The 21,107-nt window shown below is 34.4% G+C and overlaps 1 protein-coding gene across 1 annotated transcript in view; it reads left to right on the top strand.

Annotated features, from left to right (window-relative positions):
• DCC (DCC netrin 1 receptor) overlaps positions 1–21,107 on the top strand; it is a 1,008,917-nt gene that overhangs the window by 805,249 nt on the left and 182,561 nt on the right. The window contains exon 13 of the mRNA XM_006919890.1: positions 18,112–18,253. Within this exon, the coding sequence (XP_006919952.1) occupies positions 18,112–18,253 (142 nt within the window). The remainder of the gene's footprint in view (positions 1–18,111; positions 18,254–21,107) is intronic.

The following is a 21,107-nucleotide window of genomic DNA, read 5'->3' as shown; positions in this document are numbered from 1 at the left end:
TGAATTTCCACTGGACAGAAAATGTACAAGTTAATCTATAACATCACTGAGCTAGAGTCCCTTAATCACTAGTAGACGGTTAATTTAATAAAGTATATTCTTCTAGATAATTAAATGATCCTTGTATAGGTCTGTTAAACCCCACGAAAAAAAATGACATCTACTTTTGTTTCTTATTTCCAAGTTTTAAGTAATTTTGAATATCATTATTTGTATTTAGACAGATCACACATGAATTCTAGTTCACCCTCCATTGCCCTTGCTTTATTTTGATTGGAATTAATAAACAATTTAATTCTTCTGAATTCCTTAGGAAATAAGAGCAATACCGAATTACTCTAAATGTCCTTTTTTTCCCCAGTGATCTTTCCATGTTGGGACCTACCTAAAGCCATGAGACCCCATAAAATTATGGAACAGCTGGAGTTTATTGATGTGACTCAAGGGAGAGATGGTTGGAGCTGAAGCGGGGTGATGATTTTGCAGATGGAAAGGAAGGGCTGAGTTTTGAGATACACCTGGAAAATAAAATCAATAGGACCTCATGCTTGCTTGAATACAGAGGAGTCTGAGAGAGGAAAGAGCCAAAATTGATGGCGATTACACTAGAAGTAAATATAATCTTTGACATTTTTAGTTTTAGGTACTAATGAGATATTGAGGCTAAGATGGTGATGAGGTAGTTAGAAATTTAATTCTGAGACTTGAGTCATTATTGGAACCAGGATTATAGCTTTCCTAGGTACCCATTGAGCATGGTAGTTGAAGCCATGGAAACTGATTTAAAAATGGTCACCTAGGTATGTAGAGTGTTAGGAACAAAAGACTTAAGACCAAGCTCTAGTTAATCAGTGCTAGGTACTAGAAAAAGAAGAGGCAATGAAGACTGGGCAGTCAGACAGTAAGAGCATTAGAATGGGACACTCTGAATACATGCAAACTGCTTAGAAAGCACGAACAAAGATATACAGTACTTTCAACACAGAAATAAAGATTAACTTTAATTTCCTAAATATTAATAGTTCATGCTGCTTTCTAAATTGCCACAAACAGTATTTGTTTTAGGTATTTTATCATCTTTAGTAGGTCTGTGAGTTTGTTAGAGTGGAAATGGAGTTGGGAGATCTACACTTTTCCTTTAAAACAAGAGTCCATCAAGACTTACCTATCTCAAAGATTTAGGAAACAGGAAAAAATGAAATTCGAGGGACCCAGGTGCCGATTGATTCAACCATCAGTCAGTCTTTTGAGATTTTGGCTGCCTCTTTATTTAATGCCCTCAGAGTGGATTGGGTTAAGCTATGTATGTATTCCATTTAAACTGACTGTTGGAGACCCTGGAAACTCTGGATGGATCATTGTTTTACCAGATACAGATTATTACAGACATCAGCCTGAGCCACTGAAAAGTTTGACATAACCAGGAATAGAATTGTAAGTCAGTTCTGTCATTGAGCCACTGTATGCACATTGGCCTGCATCTTCTGCAGAGTGAGACTCCCAGCCAGTCACCTCACTTTGCAGTCTCACAGTGTTCCATTCACTTTGTCTTTGGGTTGAATGAGGGTGATACTGTGTTGCTCGTTATTCATTCATCACCACATTTGCTTTCCAGATGAGAACATGACCCCAAGTATTCATCCAGCACTGTCAATTGTACTACTGCTTCGACATTCTAATAGTTGACTTGACAGCAGATATAATTTTGACAGAATTAGAAAATCATGTGGAATGGGTTTGTCTCATTCAATTTCGGACACAGATGTTATAGAATTATTTGTCTGCCCCAACTCTCTTCCCTTTGCAATCTCGATGATGCAGAGGAGCAGCAAAAATCAGTAAGCTAGTCTCCCAGTGAAATCTCCCCTCTTTCAACAGACCATGCCCAAGTGATCCTTCGATCATCTGGAGAAATAAAGCCCTCACTCTACAGAAAACCTCAGCTCCACAGGGCCTCTCAGAGCAAAGCAAATCAGCAGCCGGTCTGGCATATTTATGGCCAGTGGGACTCCAGGTTGCTCCATACATTTGTAAAGACACCAGCTATGATAATAGTCCTTGTGACAGCAATTTTCTGCTAAGTTCCCACGCAAGTATCAAGAGAGAAAGCGAATGGCTTATTCCAGGAGATTGACTGTAATATTTTTGCTTCTTTGAGAAATAACAGTGACTATAGGTTTTATTTCATTGTTAGCTATTCTGTATTTACATAAATAATTGGGACTACAACAGGTATTTTATTTTTCTTTTTCCTTAAAAGAACAGAAAATAGTATGGTTTTCTCTTAAGTGAGTTGATTTTAATAAATAACAAAAGTCTAAAAATCATCACAGGTATGTGACTGGATAAGTAGCATATACATGACACTGAACACCTAAATTAAAAATGCAAACATGCCGATATGTGACATCATGCATAATAAAACATCTGAATAATTATCCTTATGGCTCTTTCATTCACATACTTGGGACTTTTATGGGCCTAGAATGTGGGAGCTCATACTGATCTTATTTTCAAGAAAAGACGAATTTTTTTACATGGAGAGGAAAAAATTTCTTTCAGACTGGAATTCATATTTGCTTTGTGGAGTAACACTGCCATAGCAAGGTGCTTTACATGATTCTTAGATGGGTTAAATCTGAATTAAATGCACCATACCGTCTATATCTATTCTGTGCAATAACAGGCTTTATGATAAGGGGCTATGTTAACTCCTTTAGTTGACACAGGGATATATTTACTGTTTTTGCATTAATGTGGCAGCGCTAACACAAGATTTCTTTCTTGTATGTTCTTGTCTCCTTCTGTTCTCTCTCTTCTTGTTTGTTTCCAAAAATCTTTCTAGATTAAAAGAAAAAAAATATCCCCACTGATGTGACTCTATCATGTCTCCTTAACATAATTAATTTCAGTCTTGTTCTATTGGGAACTCACTTTTTGGCTCAGCATTTAGCCTTGTACAGCACTTGGAATAGTGCACTCATCATCCTCACGACAACACAACCAAGTTGCTGTTGTTATTCCCATTGCGTGAATGGGAAGAATGAGGGGCAGAGAGGGGAAGTGACTAGCACCCAAGAACTCACAGTATTTAAGTGTTAAAACTGAGATTCAGATATAGCCTATTTTAGAAACCCGTCAATAAATCTTATGACACTGCCTCTTGCTTGTCGAATGAATGAGTATGAAGCACTGAAGCTCCACCATGGGAGATACAATCTAATCAGATGCAAACCGCTATTTTTATTTTCTACAGAAACTTAGATGTACTATTTCTCTTCTTTCTCAATATTGGGTTTATTTAATAGCATAGAATCTCATTACTGTTTACATTTCAGAGATTTTTTTTTTTTATGAGTGTTATTGTTTTTGGACCAGTATCTTGAGAAAACAAAATGATTTTGAAGTTGCTGAAGAAGGTCATTCTACATTGTAATACCAAATCGTATTTCTAGTCTCAAACCTTTGAATGTCCATATGATTGACATTCCTTTGTGAAGATTTGGGGTAAGATGAAGGAGCATGTTCTCATGGGGAATTCTGCTCTTTCCTGTGACCCTCCCGTCTTGTTTATCGCCAAGCTTCTATCACAGGTGCATTCCTCTTTGACAGGTATCCTCTGGTATGAAATATAGAATAAACAAAAAATATCATGTGACCATATGAGTTTCTTTGCAACTATAAATATTTCTTGCTTGCTAAGTAGTCCAGGGGATAAAAACTTTAAATCAAACAAAGACCTTGTCCCCAAGGATTATGAAATCAACTTAATGTAGTGCCCCGTGCATTCTCCCATTTAGAGAACTACAACTTGGATAAAAGACTTTCAAAATGAAAATAAACGCACTCAGTTTAGAGAGTTTCTCCTTGCCAGCCTTTTCAGGAATGCTGATAACTTGGAAGGGGGAAGAAATGGCTTTATTCACAACCTACCGCCTGCCTCACTTTGACAAACAGTATCATATGTTAATTCTCTCAAAGATCCTGTGAGGTTATTATCTTGATTTTTTTTTTATTCCCACTTATAAAACATAGTTAAAAGCACGGGCATGTCACATGGCTAGTAGGTGTCAGTAAGTGGGATTTCAACCCAGGCCTCACCGACTTCAGCTGTCCTCTCTCAACCTCCCTGTCTCTTGGACAAGAGCACCTGATGCGTAGGACTTAAAACCTGAGAGTCTCCTCCTCGCATATCCCTTAACACATCTTCTCCCAGATAAGCTAACACACATTGAAGAGGCAAGAATAGTTCTTATAGAAAGTTTCTGAAGTAGAGCTTTAGAAAATTAAGAACTCATGTGAGCCATACCCAAAGAACCAAGAGTAACTTTGCCTCTGTGTCCTCATTTGAAAAATACCTACAGTAAAGGAAATTGAATAGAAAAAATTATTTAATATCTTTGGAGTTTATTAAAGTGTCATATTAATGAGTAATATTAGAATTTAATCATTTCTGTATGTTAACATCTCCCACACCCTTCCTGCTATCCCCCACTTTCAAACCAATTTTTAAAACATTTATGTTCTTTGAAGTGAGAAACAACGAGGTAAAATAAGGACTCTATTTTTCAATCTCTGAGTTAAGATATCAGATACACAGACAACAGTATTTAGCCTCCTCTATTGAATATGGGCAGGCTTATAATTATACAAATGCCACTGGGTACAAAATGTAAAGGCCTGCACTGAATGACCCCAGTCATTAATCTTAAAAAAAGAAAATCAATGTGCTTAGAATGTTGTTCATTTGCCTTTCCCAGTAATATTCAATGGCTGTATCACATGATCGTTAAGTAACTCTCTAATAAACAAAAGAATAAAAAGAGACATAAGGAAGGAAATAGTAAGTCAGCATTAACCTAATTATTGCAAAGCGAATGTTTTTACAACTAACTTACAGGCAGCTACGGAGTGGGGAAATATTTTTGTTAAAGCATTTCAGTATTTCGTGTGAATCATAAAGCTTAGAGCAAAAAAAAAAAGTGTACAGTTCAGCCAGAATTCCTGAGTAAGATAAACCTTGAGTTTAAAGAATAGCAGTGTTGATCAGTAGATTGTCTAAAATGTGATAAATCGGGGTAGATAAGACAATGGTTGCCATCTGCTTGGCTCCCAACAAGTATATTCTGATTTTTTCCAGGGAAGAACTAAGTTTCTTTCTTTTTTACAAACTTCAGACTTAGTGTTCACTTAAGACAGCGATTTAGGAAGGAAGTGTTTACTGATTAGATCCACATTATTTTAAAGATGCTTTCATAATATTTCAATCTAATTTTGAAAACAAAGACAGCAGATAATAAGTGCAGATAAAATAATTAAATGCAGAACATCAAGGTAGCCTTTTGGTTATGCTTCTTCCATTGTTCTCCTAGACTACTTATTTCACATTCACCGTACAAGAAACTGAGGAGAAAAATTAAACCATGGACCAGTATTACAATTGTATATAATCACTGTCTGTAAGAAATATATTTATTTCTAATCTGTGATTTTGCCACCACCCCCCAAAATAAAATTGTGCCATGATTGTTACCTGCTTGATGCTTATTTAAATTAATGTTTCATTACCTTTGGTATAAGTTTGACAAACTTAATTATAGGCCCATTTTGCTTTATAAACATCCAGCTTGATAACATTAGAGCCACAGTGACCTGCCCACTACTTTCCATACTCTTCCTCCCCAGTACATCTTTATTCTTACTCCAGGGAGCTGAGGACATCACCTGGTGGAAGTTATGGAGAACCATGATTCAAATAGTAGGGTTTTTTCCACCACAGTTTTTTTCATGAGTGTAGGAAATGGTTCTCATTCTCACAAGTACATGCTCACTTTTTAGCATGCTGCTTTTCTTTTCTTCAAACCTGTTATACTCCTCAAGAACTATCCTACATTCTGTCTTTCATTTCTTTATTTCTTTTCTCATTGCATGAGTGAACCAAATCAGGCCCACCTAAGTAATGTCTTCAAAGTGTTATGATAATGTTACTGATATGTCAGTAACAAGAGGAAAGCACTATGATTTAAAGTGAAATTTGGTTAACTCAAGAACCGTTCTGATTAAAATACTTATTCATTAATTCATTCAACAACTATTTGCTGAGTGTATTCTAAATTTTAGGCATTGTTGACACTAGAGGTTCTGTGGTAAGAAACAGCAGGAAAGTTTAAGAGCTAGTTCTAGGGGCTAAACAGACATTAATCAAATAATCAAGCAAATAAATGGAAATTTAGAACTGTGAAAATCACTATCAGAAACAGCACATAGCCCATGAAAACATTGCATATATTTCTATTTCGTTTTCTTAGTCTTAAATATATAAAATATTTTTCTGAGACCTTTTATAAATTTTATACCTAGTTTAACTGTTCATTTGTATGTAGTAGTTTACCAGCTTCTACTCTATATCCCCCTGCCCTCACCCCCAACCCCCCAAAAAACACCTGGAACCATGTCTTGCTATCTAGTTCTGTTATATAAGAATCATTTTAAAAAGGAGTTGGAATGGTGCCTCCACAACTTTTCCACGAACTTTATCAGAGCCCTTAAACAACTGAGCTTTTTGCAGATGCTTTAGCCCTTACCTGTACCTTACTTTCTGAATGTCCTCAAAGGAACCACCTGAGGCAGTGCAACTTTCTGAATGTCCTCAAAGGAACCACCTCAGGCAGGGACTGAGCTGCTATGTACACTGCCTCCTCCTGGAACTGTGTTTAGCCCAGTCTGTCACCATGCCATCTGCAAACATTTGTGAATACCAATAATGGGGCATAAAAAAGATTGAATTCAGGTCCCTTGGGAATATACTTCTCACTTACACAGGAGTCACACATATTGTGTGTTTCTCCACTTTACAAACATATACGGGAAGGAAGTATTTACTGAATTGATCCATATTATTTTAAAGATTTCTTTAAATAAAATCTCAGTTGAGAGGGTTTAGTAGATAAAGGAAATGAAGCGAAAGTGAAATGAGAATTTGAAGTCAAGTGATGGGCACATTGCAGTTTATTTATACTATTGTAATTTTTTGGTGGTGCAGTTCTTTTTTGTAGCATCTTTATTGAAATAGAATTCACATACCATACAATTCGCCCATTTGAAGTTATACAGCCATCACCACAATTAATTTTATAACATTTTATCACCCCTAAAAGAAATGCCTTTAGCAGTCACCCTCTATTTCTCTACTGCCCCCGTCCTGCATCAGCCATAGGCAGTCTCTGCTCTGCTTTCTATCTCTAGAATTCGCCTATTCTGCACATTTCACATAAATGCAATTATACAACATGTCATCTTTTGTGAGTGGCTTCTTTCTGTTAGCATAATGTTTTCAAAGTGCTTTCGTGTTGTAGCATGTATTAATATTGCATTCCTTTTTACTGTCAAATAATATTCCATTGTATGGATATGCCACATTTTATTCATCCATTCATCAGATGGTGAGCATTTGGGTCATTTCAATTTATTTTTCATTCTTATGAATAATGCTTCTGTGAACATTTGTATATAAGATTTTGTGTGGGTATATGTTTTCAATTCTCTTGGAAAATACCTAGGAAGAAATTACTGGGTCGTATTTAATTCTCTTTAGCCTTTTGAGGAACTGCCAGAGTCTTTTTCAAAGCACCAGTTTACACTCCCACCAGCAGTGTATGAAGATTCTAATTTATCCACATCTTCACCAGTATCGTTATTGTCTTTTTGATCATAGCCATCCTGGTGATTGTGAAATGGTATCTCATACTGTTCTAATTTTGTATTTGTTTGAAATTTTTATAATGAAAAGTTTCCAAAAAGAAATAAATTGCAAATGCTCTGAGTATGTTTAAGAGTCATTTGTACATGTATTTCATTTATACCAAAAAAATTAAAAAATTACTGTAGTTCATGACTCAATCAACTTTTGAGGTCTTAAATCTTCAAAACTTACATTATAATAGTATGAAAATTTGTAGAATATTTTCAAGTATGGAAGAGTTATTATTCTAATACTAATACTTAATTTACTACAAACTCTCTCTCAGAATACCAAAATGAAAACACATAGTAGTTTGCACACCAGGAGGTTTTGCTACTGTGGCCTAGTTTTAAGGAAATTCAGTTAAGGATTGATTCCTTTCTTTAAAAAACTATGTTGAAACATTTAGGTTCTTGTCGTGCCTAAAAAAAAAAAATAATCTAAGATCTCTTTTGAGGATGACTATTGATTGGTCTGTCATATTTTTGACAAAAGATCAACAAAATGTTTCATCTATGAAACAAGAATACTTAATAAAACAGATTAGAAATGAGACTCTATTGTTATCTATTGTTATTTAGGACCTTCTCATGCTGATTGTTCTGATGGACAACGGCTTATTCTGAACTAATACCACATGTTCCAGAAAAATGGCAGATTATTTACACTAAAGCAATCATTGTTCAGCTTCTTGTATAATTTAAGGAAAATCCATTAACATTGCTTAAAATAAAAACCTTTAAAATATTTTATTGATTTAATTTTAATCTCAATTTTAATAGAATAATTATTCTGGATTTTTTTTTTCTTTATAATCCAATAGTGTTCATTCAGGTATCGTTTTAAGTCATCAGTCATAATGTAATCAGTGATTAAAATTCTAGCCAACTTCAGGTGTTGCTAATTGTTAATCAATTAGATACATAATGATTGCATATCTAATTGAAATACTGATTGAAGTATTGATAGTTATCTATAATTTTTTTTCGAAAGTAAACCACCTCTTACTATTCTTAAACTGGAATGAGTTATTAAGAATATGTTCCTAAGTACTATCTGAGTAGTGTGGCTGAACGTTAGTGGGAAGTGGACCTTCTCTTTCTGCATGTGTAGATAACATTGGTACAGTTGATCAGAATTGACCTGACAGACAGTTGAATGAGTCTGTGAATTTTAATTGGCTTATTTGCATATTAACAGGCAACATTCTGCAGATGGTTCTGTGGGCCCTGAGTATCTGGATTTGGCAAATTCGGGGCGCGTTATATAGAAATGTAACATCGTTAACTCTGAGAGAATCCCTGTTTTGCTAGGAGGCTTCAGTCTGTATCACTGCCAACCTGCTGATCAGCCTTCACAGGAATTAATTGGTTCACATATTTACAGCAATTTGACGGTTAGAATACCTTCATGACCAAAAAAAAAAAAAGACTTGACATTTATTCCTTTTGAAAAATGATTGTTGAAATTCACAAGACAGGCTAAAACTTAGAAATGAATATTTTGCCTATACCATCATAATTAAAAATTATTCTGTACTTTCTAATCATTGAATCATATGAATGGGAGGCACCTTGGCAAGAATAAGCAAAGACTAGGTAATATTATTTGCATTTCATGATACATCAAATGTTGACCATCCCAATTGAAAGGCATAAACTCTGAATATAAAGCCAGAATTTATTCTCTCAAAAGGATACCATAGTATGGGCTGTCTACTTAGCTTAATAGATTTAGTAAAGCCAGTCTGACAACAACATCAAAAATCTATCACTAGAAAGGAGCAAGCTCTTCAATGAAAGTATTTTAGGTAAATATGCCTATTATAGTATTTGAGGTAATGAAAGTATTTTAGGTAAATATGCCTGAAACAGAGATGCAGGCATTTAGGAAGTTTAATGAATGAATTAATAAAGCATTGCATGTAAATAATAGCAAGATTTGCTTTGGACATTAATTCAAAGAGAACAAATCATAATCCAAAAAGTTTTTTAAATTTTAATTTTTAAAATTAGTAATGTAATTATGAGATCACTGAGCTGTCTTGATCATTCAAATGTCAGTGATGTTTCTTCAGATTCAACAAGCAGAAACACCTCTTCTGTCAGCTGCCATAATTTACCTGTTAAACTAAGTAAGAATTCTCAAGTATAGACTGAGATAGGAGGAAGAAACTTGGAAAAAGAACACAACTGTGAAAACTTTACCCAGAGTCCTCCTTTTTAGGTAGTAACAATGGATTTAGGCTATGTATTCAAGAAGAAGGGCTCTCAAAATTTGAGCAAATACCATTTTTATCCAAATTAATAGAAGTGAAAAACATAAAGATTGCTATTTTATTATTCTGTCTAGTTGTATGGAATGTCATTTATAAAAACTTTGTCCATGACATTATTTTTAATCCAGCAACTCCACTAACATCTGGCCATTTCTGTTTTGGATGCAAAGTGTAATTAGTAAGTTATGTTATTGATCTATCTTCTGGCATTACCTAAAGATTGAAATTAAGAACAATTCTAGTCACTTCATTCTTAAAAAGAATATTTCTCAAATCTTCATTTACAACAAGAGAGCATCACAAAACCCTTCTGATTCTTGAAGCAGCCAGCTGTTAATATGAGTTATGTGAATCTGACCTATAATCTCATCTGACACTTGAAACTCAAATATTTTCCCTTATTTCTCCAACACAATTAAAATATTTAGTCTCACTTCATTTTATGGGACATAAATAGCTATGTAAGTAGTCTGTAATTACTGTACATTGTAACAAATGACCTCATAAATACATTGTAATGTCCCATATAATTACATGGTAAGTCTTGTCTTTGAGATGGCTGCTCTGAGATTGAAAGCCTGCTGGTTTCAGAGATTAATTATTTAGGGCCTAATCTGACAGTTTGCTTGAAGACATACATCTGTTAAATAGTTGCTTCTGCTTTAAAAGAAAGTTTCATAGTAAGATTCCCATATTTAATATAGTCTATAATAACTGTGTTTATTTCTGAGTATTGGACATGTTTAAATTTTAATAACAGTAAAAGCAAAAAAAAACAAAACAAAACGCATTTTTCTATATGGGATGAGACTGATTTACAATCATGTTGCTTCTATCACATGTTGGATAGAAGTTGGTTTTGTGACAATAATTTTAAAGATCCCAGTTCTATTACTTTATGAGTGTAAATTGTTGTAAAAATTATAGTTTTCTCTTGTTGAGCATTGTGCAACCTTTAAACTAATGTTTCATTTTTTAGAGACAAAGTGGTATATCATGAACATTTTAGCGTGAGAGCATTATTGCAGTACCCTGAGTTATTACTGGTTATTCTTGATAAATGCATTTTAGGCCATACTTGAAAGAATTTTCATATGGCACACATCAGAATTGAAACTCTTATCTCTTTGCCTCAGGATGCTTATATATCTGATGAAATCAATTATTCTGACGTTATGCCATTCACCTCACTGCTTAAATAGTATCTCGGTTTCTGTGTTCTAAAATAAAAAAGAAATGGGAAATAAGTGGACACTGTATTTTCTGCCTTTCATTATATATTGGTCTATTTTCTTGTGCCTTTTAAGGGTATAATTTTATATATAACTCCCTGATGTATTTGTGTTCTGGCTTTCTTAACTCTAGTTCCTACATCAATGCTATTATATTGCTTTTAGCAATTTTATTTAGTAGAAATGAATAGTCTGAGAAAGGACCTAGTGATGTGAAAGAGTTAATGACCCTCCCGAAACATCTAGTTTACTCTCAGGGAATGACTTAGGCACTAGAGAATAAAGTCTATTGATACTGACAAATTCTGAAATGTATTACTCGTAAGATCGCTTTATCATGAACTCTAGGGAACAGCCAAATTGCTTTATTGTAATGGAATTTTGTCAAAATGTGAATACTTTCTTGAAATTGGATTCCCAGTTTCTAGAATCTAGAAGAAAACAGGCCTGACTACTAGGCTATGCGTAGCAAATCATCAAAAAAAAAAAAAAAATACTATTTTAAATCCAGGACTTTACAAAAAGATGCTAGGTACACATCATCAATTCTACCTCTTTCTTTACTTTTTTTTTTTTTTTTTTTTTTAGGCTGGACTATACTCTACTTAAGGGTGATTTTCTTGGTTAGTTTGGGAGTATTTGGTTCACTTTATTTGGTTGACCAAAAAAGCCTGGCTGGCAGGAAAGATTAATTGATTTTTCTTGAAGTAATGGAGACCACACATAGCTACATATCTGCGAATCAATTCCAACAGAGTCTTGGTCATCAGTGGAAGAAGCACTGTTTCTATAGTGAAATCTGCCATTAAAGAAACCACCTCTTCACACATTGCACTAAATGATTTTTTAATGGCAAAGAAAGATGTTTTCCAGGAAAGTGTAATCTAGTTGTTGCAATGAGATGAAGTATTTGTAAAGATAATTCAGCCTCAATGGGAATTATTAATTTATTTATTTTTATGTCTTCAATGCCCCAATCCTGTGAGGCCAAAATAACCTGATGACTCAATTCTTTGAAAAATTGCTTCGATTTTCAATGCCCTTTTGTGTAGTTTGAAACAGATGTACATACTACTAGTAATACTAATAACAAATATAAAATAAAATAAATAAGAGTAAACTTTATATTTTTCAGTGTTTTAAATTTTCTAAGCCCTTTTTTCATTGATCACCATAAACTAGTTGGGAGATAGGGATGACCATGTGATGTACGATTGATGCAATTAGGTAAACGATTTCTAATGTCACTTAGCAAATTAATGAAAAACTGAGAGTGGAAGGATCTGCTTCCTGTAATCCATCTTATTACACTTACTGAATATCTTCTATTCGCAGAATACTATTCTCTCTTTCTCCAGAATATTCAGAAGTGAATGCTACACAGAATATAAGATTTTTGAAGCACTAGGTATAAGAATTAAGGAGATCCCAGTATATCTTCATGTAGCTGTGCCTAAGATTTGAGCTTTATTTAATATTTGGAGTTAATGCTGAAATGGATGACTGGTGTTAATTGTATAGAATGGTTATGCAATTTGGGACCAGAGTTAGATTAGCCACACTACTAGAGAAGTCTATGGGCCACATCCAGCTATTGTCCACTATTCTCCTAAGAGAACTCTGAGCCTCATCTTTAAAGTAACTCAAGAAATATTTCTAACATGTTACTTCAAAAGAATGCAAAATATTGGTCTACCCGAGTGCCAAATTGTCAGTACACCCCGGCTGCCCTTTGTCTCCAAGGACAGTGAAGGTTCAGGGACCTCACAGCAAAGGTTTGGAAACATAATTGACTTTAATTTACTGGTCCAAGGCCCTGTGCTGCTGAAATGAAGTGGGTTAGGTAAGTTATTAGCTTCCCCTTATTTCTCTGGAATTGTGAAGGTCGAGCTCTTAGAATTTGATTAAAAGGGCAGAGAAAAGTGGTGGTGTGTCAATTTCCTAACATCAATTTAAATTTAGCCTAGTTTAAGTTAGCTAAGAAATATAAAAATGGAACATATAAGAAATGGAGCATATTCCAGGTGACATTTCTCACTGTTTGTGATTTTTTTATAAAAATCCATTATGTGCCCATTGTATATACCTGAAAAGGACAGATCTCTGGGATGAATGAGTATGGAATTCAGAGTCAGTGTCAGGATTGTCCCCCTGAACCAGGAGGAGTAAGGAAGTTGATTAGGGATGTTATTTCAGGAAGACTAGTCACAGTATCTAGAGAAACAGAATGGTATATAGCAATTGTGTCTGATGGGTGACGTCGGAAAGAGCTTCAGGTGATGATTCAGAAGGCCAGCATGTTTAGGCAGTTCAGAGTATGAAAACTGACAACTTGCCTAGGTTCAGAGAGGCAAGTAAATATTGTCAAGTAAGTCAGCCAGCCTCTGATAGATTCACAAAGGAGACTCTAGCTGCTGGAGGACTCAGTCGTGGATGTCTTTGACGAACCAAGCAGATTAACAAGGCAAAAGAATATTCACAAAGAAGCACGGCAGCATCTCTACCAGAGAAACCCAGTTGCTAAAGCTAGAACCCAAATTAAAGCATATTTTCAGTATTTGAAGTTGAGTAACCTGAGAAATCGTCCCAGTATGGCCTAACATATTGCACAACCCAGGACAGGATTTTTCTAGAGTAAGTCAAGTAGGGCTCAGTTTCTAGATAGGAGTCCTACTGGCACAAGCTATGAGGAACAGGAGACCACCAGGGCAGAGACAAACAGAAGATGGTTGATGAAGAAATGTTTGTATTATTTCAAAGTCATTAAATAAGACCACAACAGGTTAGCATTTTTTTAAATAAAACAAAGCAGTGTTTCTTGCATGAATTTAAGACAGGTTCATAAAATTTTATTTAAAATCAAGTGTTAATATATAATCATACTTTTATTATTGAACAAATAGTTAATTAACTCAAAATTTATGTATTACCAGCAGACTTCACTCTGGAAATGTGTCACACAAAGTATTTGCTAACATGGCTTTAGGTCATTTTGAACAACAGTTGCCCACATGTACTCGAGAATGTCAATTTTAGTATGCTACCTAAATTTCTAACGTCACTTATTACAAGAGATTGCATAGTTATGACAATAAAGCAAAACATTTTAAGTCTACAAGAATAGTTTTTAACTGCAGGGAAAAATATATAGACCTTTATAATATCTTATCGACATTTTATCAAATCCATACCTGGTTAGTACCATAGAGTATATAGGTTTATAAAAAGGCAAAACAGTTTTTGGAAATCCTTCACATAATTATACAAATAATAGAGTTTAAAATACTATTATATTAGTAAATTAATATATATTTCATTTTGAAATTCAGTTAGATTTCAGATGATCAATAGAAATATTTACCAAATATTTAAATATCAAAGGTTAAATATTAAGTGTTATTGTATAATTTTGATATTATTAAAATATCATTTATCCTAAATGATAAAATTAAAATGCTCTCTCCCACAATAACTAGAATATTGCCAATGTGAGTAGCCTTTGTTTCTACATCCTCTGCGAATTGTCATGTATTGATGTTACCAGAAGCTCTGATGAACTTTTTTCTAAACGTGGGTTATTTTTCAGACAATCTTATCTCAGTAAATACATGATTTTCTACCGAGGTGCTTATGCCAGAAACCTGAGAGTCATTCTTGATAACTTTTCCTTTTTTACGCTTGGCATTCAATAAATCATAGAGTCCTGTCAAGTCTACCTCCAAAAACATATATTACATCTCTTCACTTTTCTGTATTACCCTAGTCTTCACTCTCTCTCGATGACTTTATTACCCAGGCCCGAAGTTTCTATTGGCTACAACAAAAATGTGAATAGCACACTACAGAGTAATTTGGTCAATAAACATTTATGGATGAAAAGTTTTAAATGTGTTTCTAGGTAATTTCTCTCTCTCACAGCTCTTTTTGATGTACAGAAGAGTCAATACACAAATAAGCAGTTGAGTCAATACACAAATAAGCAGTTCCGTATTCTGAGCATTGTTACTGTACATGGCTTTCCTTCCTTCCTTCCTTCTTTCCTGCCCTTTCTTTACTCTCTCCCTCCCCATCTCTTAATCTCTTGATCCCTCACTTTCACCCTCTTTCTCTTTCCTCCTTTCCTCCCTGGAAGTATTTACAACCGATAGCATAATTATCATGCACTGGCACTCTGATGGAAGCTCCAAAGATGTTCCCTTTGTCGCCTTTAATCCACATCACAGTCCTCTGAGGTAGGTACTGTTATTAGCTCACATTACAATGAGAAAATTTGGGCTCCGAGAGCTTAAGCGGCTCATTCACTGATAAGGAAGACAACTGATATGGGTGTGAACAGTGTGACACTGGAGGCATGGGGATCAATTAGTTAGGCATGGCAATATTTTGAGCAATGATAAATTAAGGTCTGAATTAGGAAGGTGGCAGAGGAAATGTAAATTAGGGGAAGATGGGGTACACAATAAAAAGAGGTTCTGTAGAAGTGCTGATGGGCACTTTTTAACAAAAATCCATAGGGCCTCATGAGTACTGAAAGTATATTTCATTCTTCAAGCAACTTTACATGGGATTCAGCAAATCATCAGAAATACAGAACAGAAAGAAAAGGCAGAGTTGATAAGTGATTCTCAATTAAGTTTCAGGATCCTTAGATTTCTGCTGTGTTTTAGCCAAGGCATTATTGTTTGCTGCAAGGACCGTCTTTCAAATGATGCCTTCAAATTCCCTTCAGTGAGACTGCCATCCAGGTGAAACCACTTAAAATTTTAAAAAGGCTCTTTACTAAAGTAACTGAAAGTGTTTGGAGAGGGACTTGTTTTTCCTTGCAGATCACTCCAGAGAGACTAAGGGAAAATGTCAGTGTGCAATGGAATACGTAGAGTTAAAAATAGAAGCTTATGAAATGTGGCTTCTGAGAAAAATTTGAGGTGGCGGGCTTATGTTTTTCTGTTTTCTTACTACGCATATGTATCTAGAGTGAAGATAAAGGAATGACTTCATGGGGCTTGTGAAAAGGATAATACTCCGTCACCAAATTAAGGCTGTAGCAAACAATTAGAGATGCGGGATGGAGGGATTTGGAGAAGCTGCATTTTATAGTTCTTTTTTTTTTCAAATCTGAAAAAAAAATTGCAAAATTAATACCTGATTCACTGCAACAGTAAAAGGATTCATTTCTCTCTCTCAAGTAATGAAAGGACCAAAAGTCAAGTCGCAGCTATTAGAATTGATTTTTCAAAAGTCAAAGGCCATGTGTTAAGTACTTTTAATAAAAATCACTACCAGGCTTGCCCATGAAGACTAGGTCATGTTACAATAATGTCCCCATAACAGTGACAGCTTTAGGTGGCTTGGTGAGGGAATGGGCAATGAAGTCCGAGCACTGGCAGAACAGATCTCCTATAGAAAAGAAATACATTGTACCCTTAATAAGAAAAAGTAGCTGAACACTTTCATTTAACTTCCCAAAACAGTGTGATTTGGGACATCCAGCCATGTCATCTGCAGAAAAATTTAGAAAATTTGAGCACGAGAGTGCAATCTGCTGGTGCTTGCTTGAAATCAATGAGGTGCTAATAAACTTAGCTGCTACCCGCATATGAGGGATGAGTAAAATGATAGAATTACTTTCAAAGATGAGTAATAACCATTGAGGCGGTTCACCTCCTGACATGTAGAGTGTATAGCTGACTCTATTAATTAATTGCTGGTAGGCATTGATATTAAGTATTGGCTATGTGGGAATAATTTTTGCAGTCACTGGAAATCCCCAAATATGATAAAGAAAAATTATCTGTCAAAACTAAGTATTTCTCATGTAATCATTAGTATAATTAAGTTCTTCAAGCTTATCAAGTGATTTACAATCATTTAGTAGACATACTAAGCACAATTATTCTCTTTTTCAATATGCACATTGAAATTTAGGTCATTTGTAAGATTTATGAGAGGTCCCTCAGCAAGGCCATAGCAAAGCATTAACTGGAAATCATAAGATTTTATCTCTTGGTCTAAAGTTTTATATCTTCATTTGGATTTTCATTTTCTATTTGAAATTAATTTTGACTTTTAAAAACAAGCTTGTAGTCCTTAGAAAATGACAGCTTTGCCAAGGGCCTATTGGATATATTAAAAGGTATCTAAATTCAGTTTTGTTCCTTTCTAGAATATTTTGTAGGAGAAATTAGGTGAGTAAAATTGCCAAGTAGACACTGTATGATAACTTATTTAGTAGGAAATGATAAAAAGAATGTTAGAGTCAACAGTGGAATAATCTTCCAGCGACCAGCGATGGTACAGTGTGACTTCTGGCTGTTCATTTTACTCTCTGCCTCAATTCCTTCCTTGTAAAATTGTAAAATGGTGATAATATCTGCTATGACTACTTCGAAGCATTGAAAAATAAAAATAAGATGAATATAGTGGATATTGCGGAATATAAATATAAGATACGACCATTCATCAAATCTAGTTTTCTCTTCTAAAACACTTGCGAGCAAAGGACATGTCCACATATATGCATGTATGTATATGTTTGGAGGGAGTAGGAGACGGCGAGTGAGTCTGTGTGTATTCAAGGCTATGAGTTCTTTGGGAGCCAGGGATAATATATTATTATTTTATTCATTAGTTTATCTCCCAAAGATCTTAGCCAATCAAATGAATTGTGTATTTCTGTCAAAATTAGACATATAGGAATACTGCCAAATTGTAAGAATGGATTTAATTTGGTTCTAAGGGGCAATTGCTAACCCTTCTTGCCTCTTTGCTTTATTCATACTCAGGTTTGTGTCATTTCTTAGACCCTATCTTTTTTGTCCATCCTTTCTCCAATGTTTTAATTTATATTGATTATTTTACAGAGTATCAAAGTGAGCTGGCTGCCTCCTCCATCAGGAACACAAAATGGATTTATTACCGGCTATAAAATTCGACACAGAAAGACAACCCGCAGGGGTGAGATAGAAACACTGGAACCGAACAACCTCTGGTACCTGTTCACAGGTCAGTGTTCACATGGTGTAGTCTTGTAAGGTTTTGATGAATTAAATGCTTTAGGAGTAAAATATACTCTCACTTCAAAGGGACATTTTTTTTTTCCTGGAAGGTGATATTTATTGGTCTGAACAAGAACAACCTTTATATTTTTAACTTGATATTCTCTACAATTCTTTATATATTTTGTTTCTGGATCATCCTTTTAATAAATGCATCATGGTTTTTTTTTTATCCATATGAGTTTCTCAGCATTGCCAATTCAACAATAACTCCTGTTGTCAAATAACTTTCAACTTTTTAACTCTTAAAGGTCATTTAATCACTTTGATCTCGCCTTCTCCAATCTCCAGGAATGATGATAGAGTTGGGAAATGGGTAGCTTGGGAAATAAACAGACAGATTATTGTACTTTTCATAAGTATGTAAATAAATTCACTTTTCTTGCAATATTGGTGGAATTCGTAATAGTTCGGACTTCTCTATGAAAATGAGGCCCAGTTTCTATGCAATAGGTAATTTTTTTTATTTTATAAAATTAATAATTGTGTATTTCCTTTTAACTTTTGGAACTCAATACATGCCAGTTTAGTTGCCTAGAAAACAGAGACTGAGGAAGACTTTCAAAGTCAAGCCTTTGGGAGCACATGCCCAGGAAAACAAGAGTGAAGGAATGAGGGAAATGAGCTAGGGTAGAAGAGAAATCAAATAATAGTGGCATATCATCAAGCTGGCCATGAGTTTGGTACAAACACAGAGCTTGCTTGGTCTCATGTGGTGTCTCCTGAGAGGCTGTGTGAACTACTATGTCTCACAGTCAATGGCTGGAGAGAAAGTGTGAGCAATTTCTTTCTTGTCTATCATTAGCCAAAATCCACTGACAAGTTGCATCCTGTACCTCCAGACAGCTCCCTCAGAAGCCAGAGCTTCTAGAGAGTGTGCAGATGGAATTCTGTCCTTGTCATCAGCACATATGTGATGATGGTTTGATCTAGGGTAGCAGCAGCAGTACTTAGGACTTGAGAGCTCTAAGCAGAGCATGAACTATCGCCAGGGGCTTGGGAAGCAAAGCTTGTAGCAATGGCTCATGGCAAGGATTGGTGGGTAAAGTTGAGCAAATCTGGAATGGCACATAAACTGGATCCAGGACAATATATACATGAAAATTCATAAGTTATAGCTAGTAGATAAAATAAAGTCTTATTACAAATAAGAAGAAAAGAAAGTAACCCCTTATTTATTTATTTCTCTATACTAAGTTCTCAGTAAATTTCCATTTAAAATCACCGTGACTCATGCACTCTCTGCCACACACACACAAATTTTAAGCTGGTTGTTCAGCTGACAATCTGAGACTTGATAGGAACCTTTTCTTTCTGACCCACTCAGGTTGTTTGCCTTTTATGCCTATAAAATTTTAGCATAATGGTGAGAGTATTTCCAAGGTAAATTGCCAAAAAACACGTTACTTGTTTTAAATAGGGACAAAGTCTCCTAGGCAGGTATTGTGAAATCTGTGTGGAAGTCATGGCACTTATCATGCCATTTAAAAAGCTTAAGAAAGGCCAAGATTCTATTCCTTTTTCTCTAATGAAATAATAGAAAGAAAGAAGGTAGAAATAATTGAAGTTAAAGTAAGGTATACGTATTCATTTGGATATTTAATACAACATGTAGTTTACTTTAAAAAAAACCACCAAAATGAAAAAAATCTTGCTGAAAAATTTTCAGTATAATTCCTAAGATTTATGTTAGATAAGAAGAGAAGACCCTAAAGATAATTTAATCCAAGCCTTGTATGTAAATAGATATGGGCAGTTGAAGCCCTGAAACTTTTTTTTAATCATTGCTTTTCTTTTTCAAATGAAAAAGATTAAAAATATAAAATAAACTTTGTATAAAATAACTAATTAAAGGACAAGCATTTCAATAGAAAGACTGAGGATCAGATATTCAATTTACAGAACTGTAAATGGCTAATAAGCATAATAAAATATTCAATTCTATTAGTTAAGAAATACAAATTAAAACAAAAATAAGTTAGCATTTTTCTTTGATTAAAGTAATAATTATAGAAACTAATGATGATACCCTGTTCTGGAAAGCATATTAGAGAAATCAGAACTTTCACATACCGTGTGGGACAGAAAATTTCTAGAATCTTTCTGGAAGTAATGTGCAGATATATCATATACAGATGTATATGTGTGTGTATATTTATGAAGAATAAATGTGTGATCCAGGTTTAGAACTTTTAGGAGTTTATTCCAATTCTACAGCCACATTTTTGGCAAAGTTTTTAACTATAAACATGTTCATTGCACTGTTACTTTAATAGCAAATAATGAGAAAAAAGACCCTAATTATCCAATTATAGGCAGTTATCTAGAAAATTCAGACAATCGTATCATGGAAAACTGCATATCTATTGAAAATGTAATGTAAAAATATTAAATTATATGTTAAATATTTTAAACATTAAATGAATAACTCTGTTAAATCACTATTAGTATGCAAGCCCGTATTTATAAACAAAAATATGTCAACTCATTGGAAATATTTATAATAATATAGACACCAAAATATTAATACTAATTGTTACTTTAATAATAATAAAAAATATTTTTTAATTGCATGCGTAAAGTGAAAAGTTACAAAAATCGAGGTTCCTCCCAGTAAAGCTAGCTATATGCCCACTGAACAGCTAAGAAGGGGGTGGTCCAGAAAATAAATGAAGAGTAGCCACATGGCCAAAAAAACTTGCTGGTGTGAATTGTTTAGTATTTGTGAGTGTTCTTGGCAAATGGAATTTATCACATTCAGCTTGGTATTATCAAATCAAGATTCTATACAGATTTTTAGA

The sequence above is a fragment of the Pteropus alecto genome, unplaced genomic scaffold (assembly GCF_000325575.1).
Source record: "Pteropus alecto unplaced genomic scaffold, ASM32557v1 scaffold146, whole genome shotgun sequence".
NCBI classification, from domain to species: Eukaryota; Metazoa; Chordata; class Mammalia; order Chiroptera; family Pteropodidae; genus Pteropus; species Pteropus alecto.
Note: the sequence above shows the minus strand (reverse complement) of the source record. Positions and strands in the feature narration are given on the sequence as shown.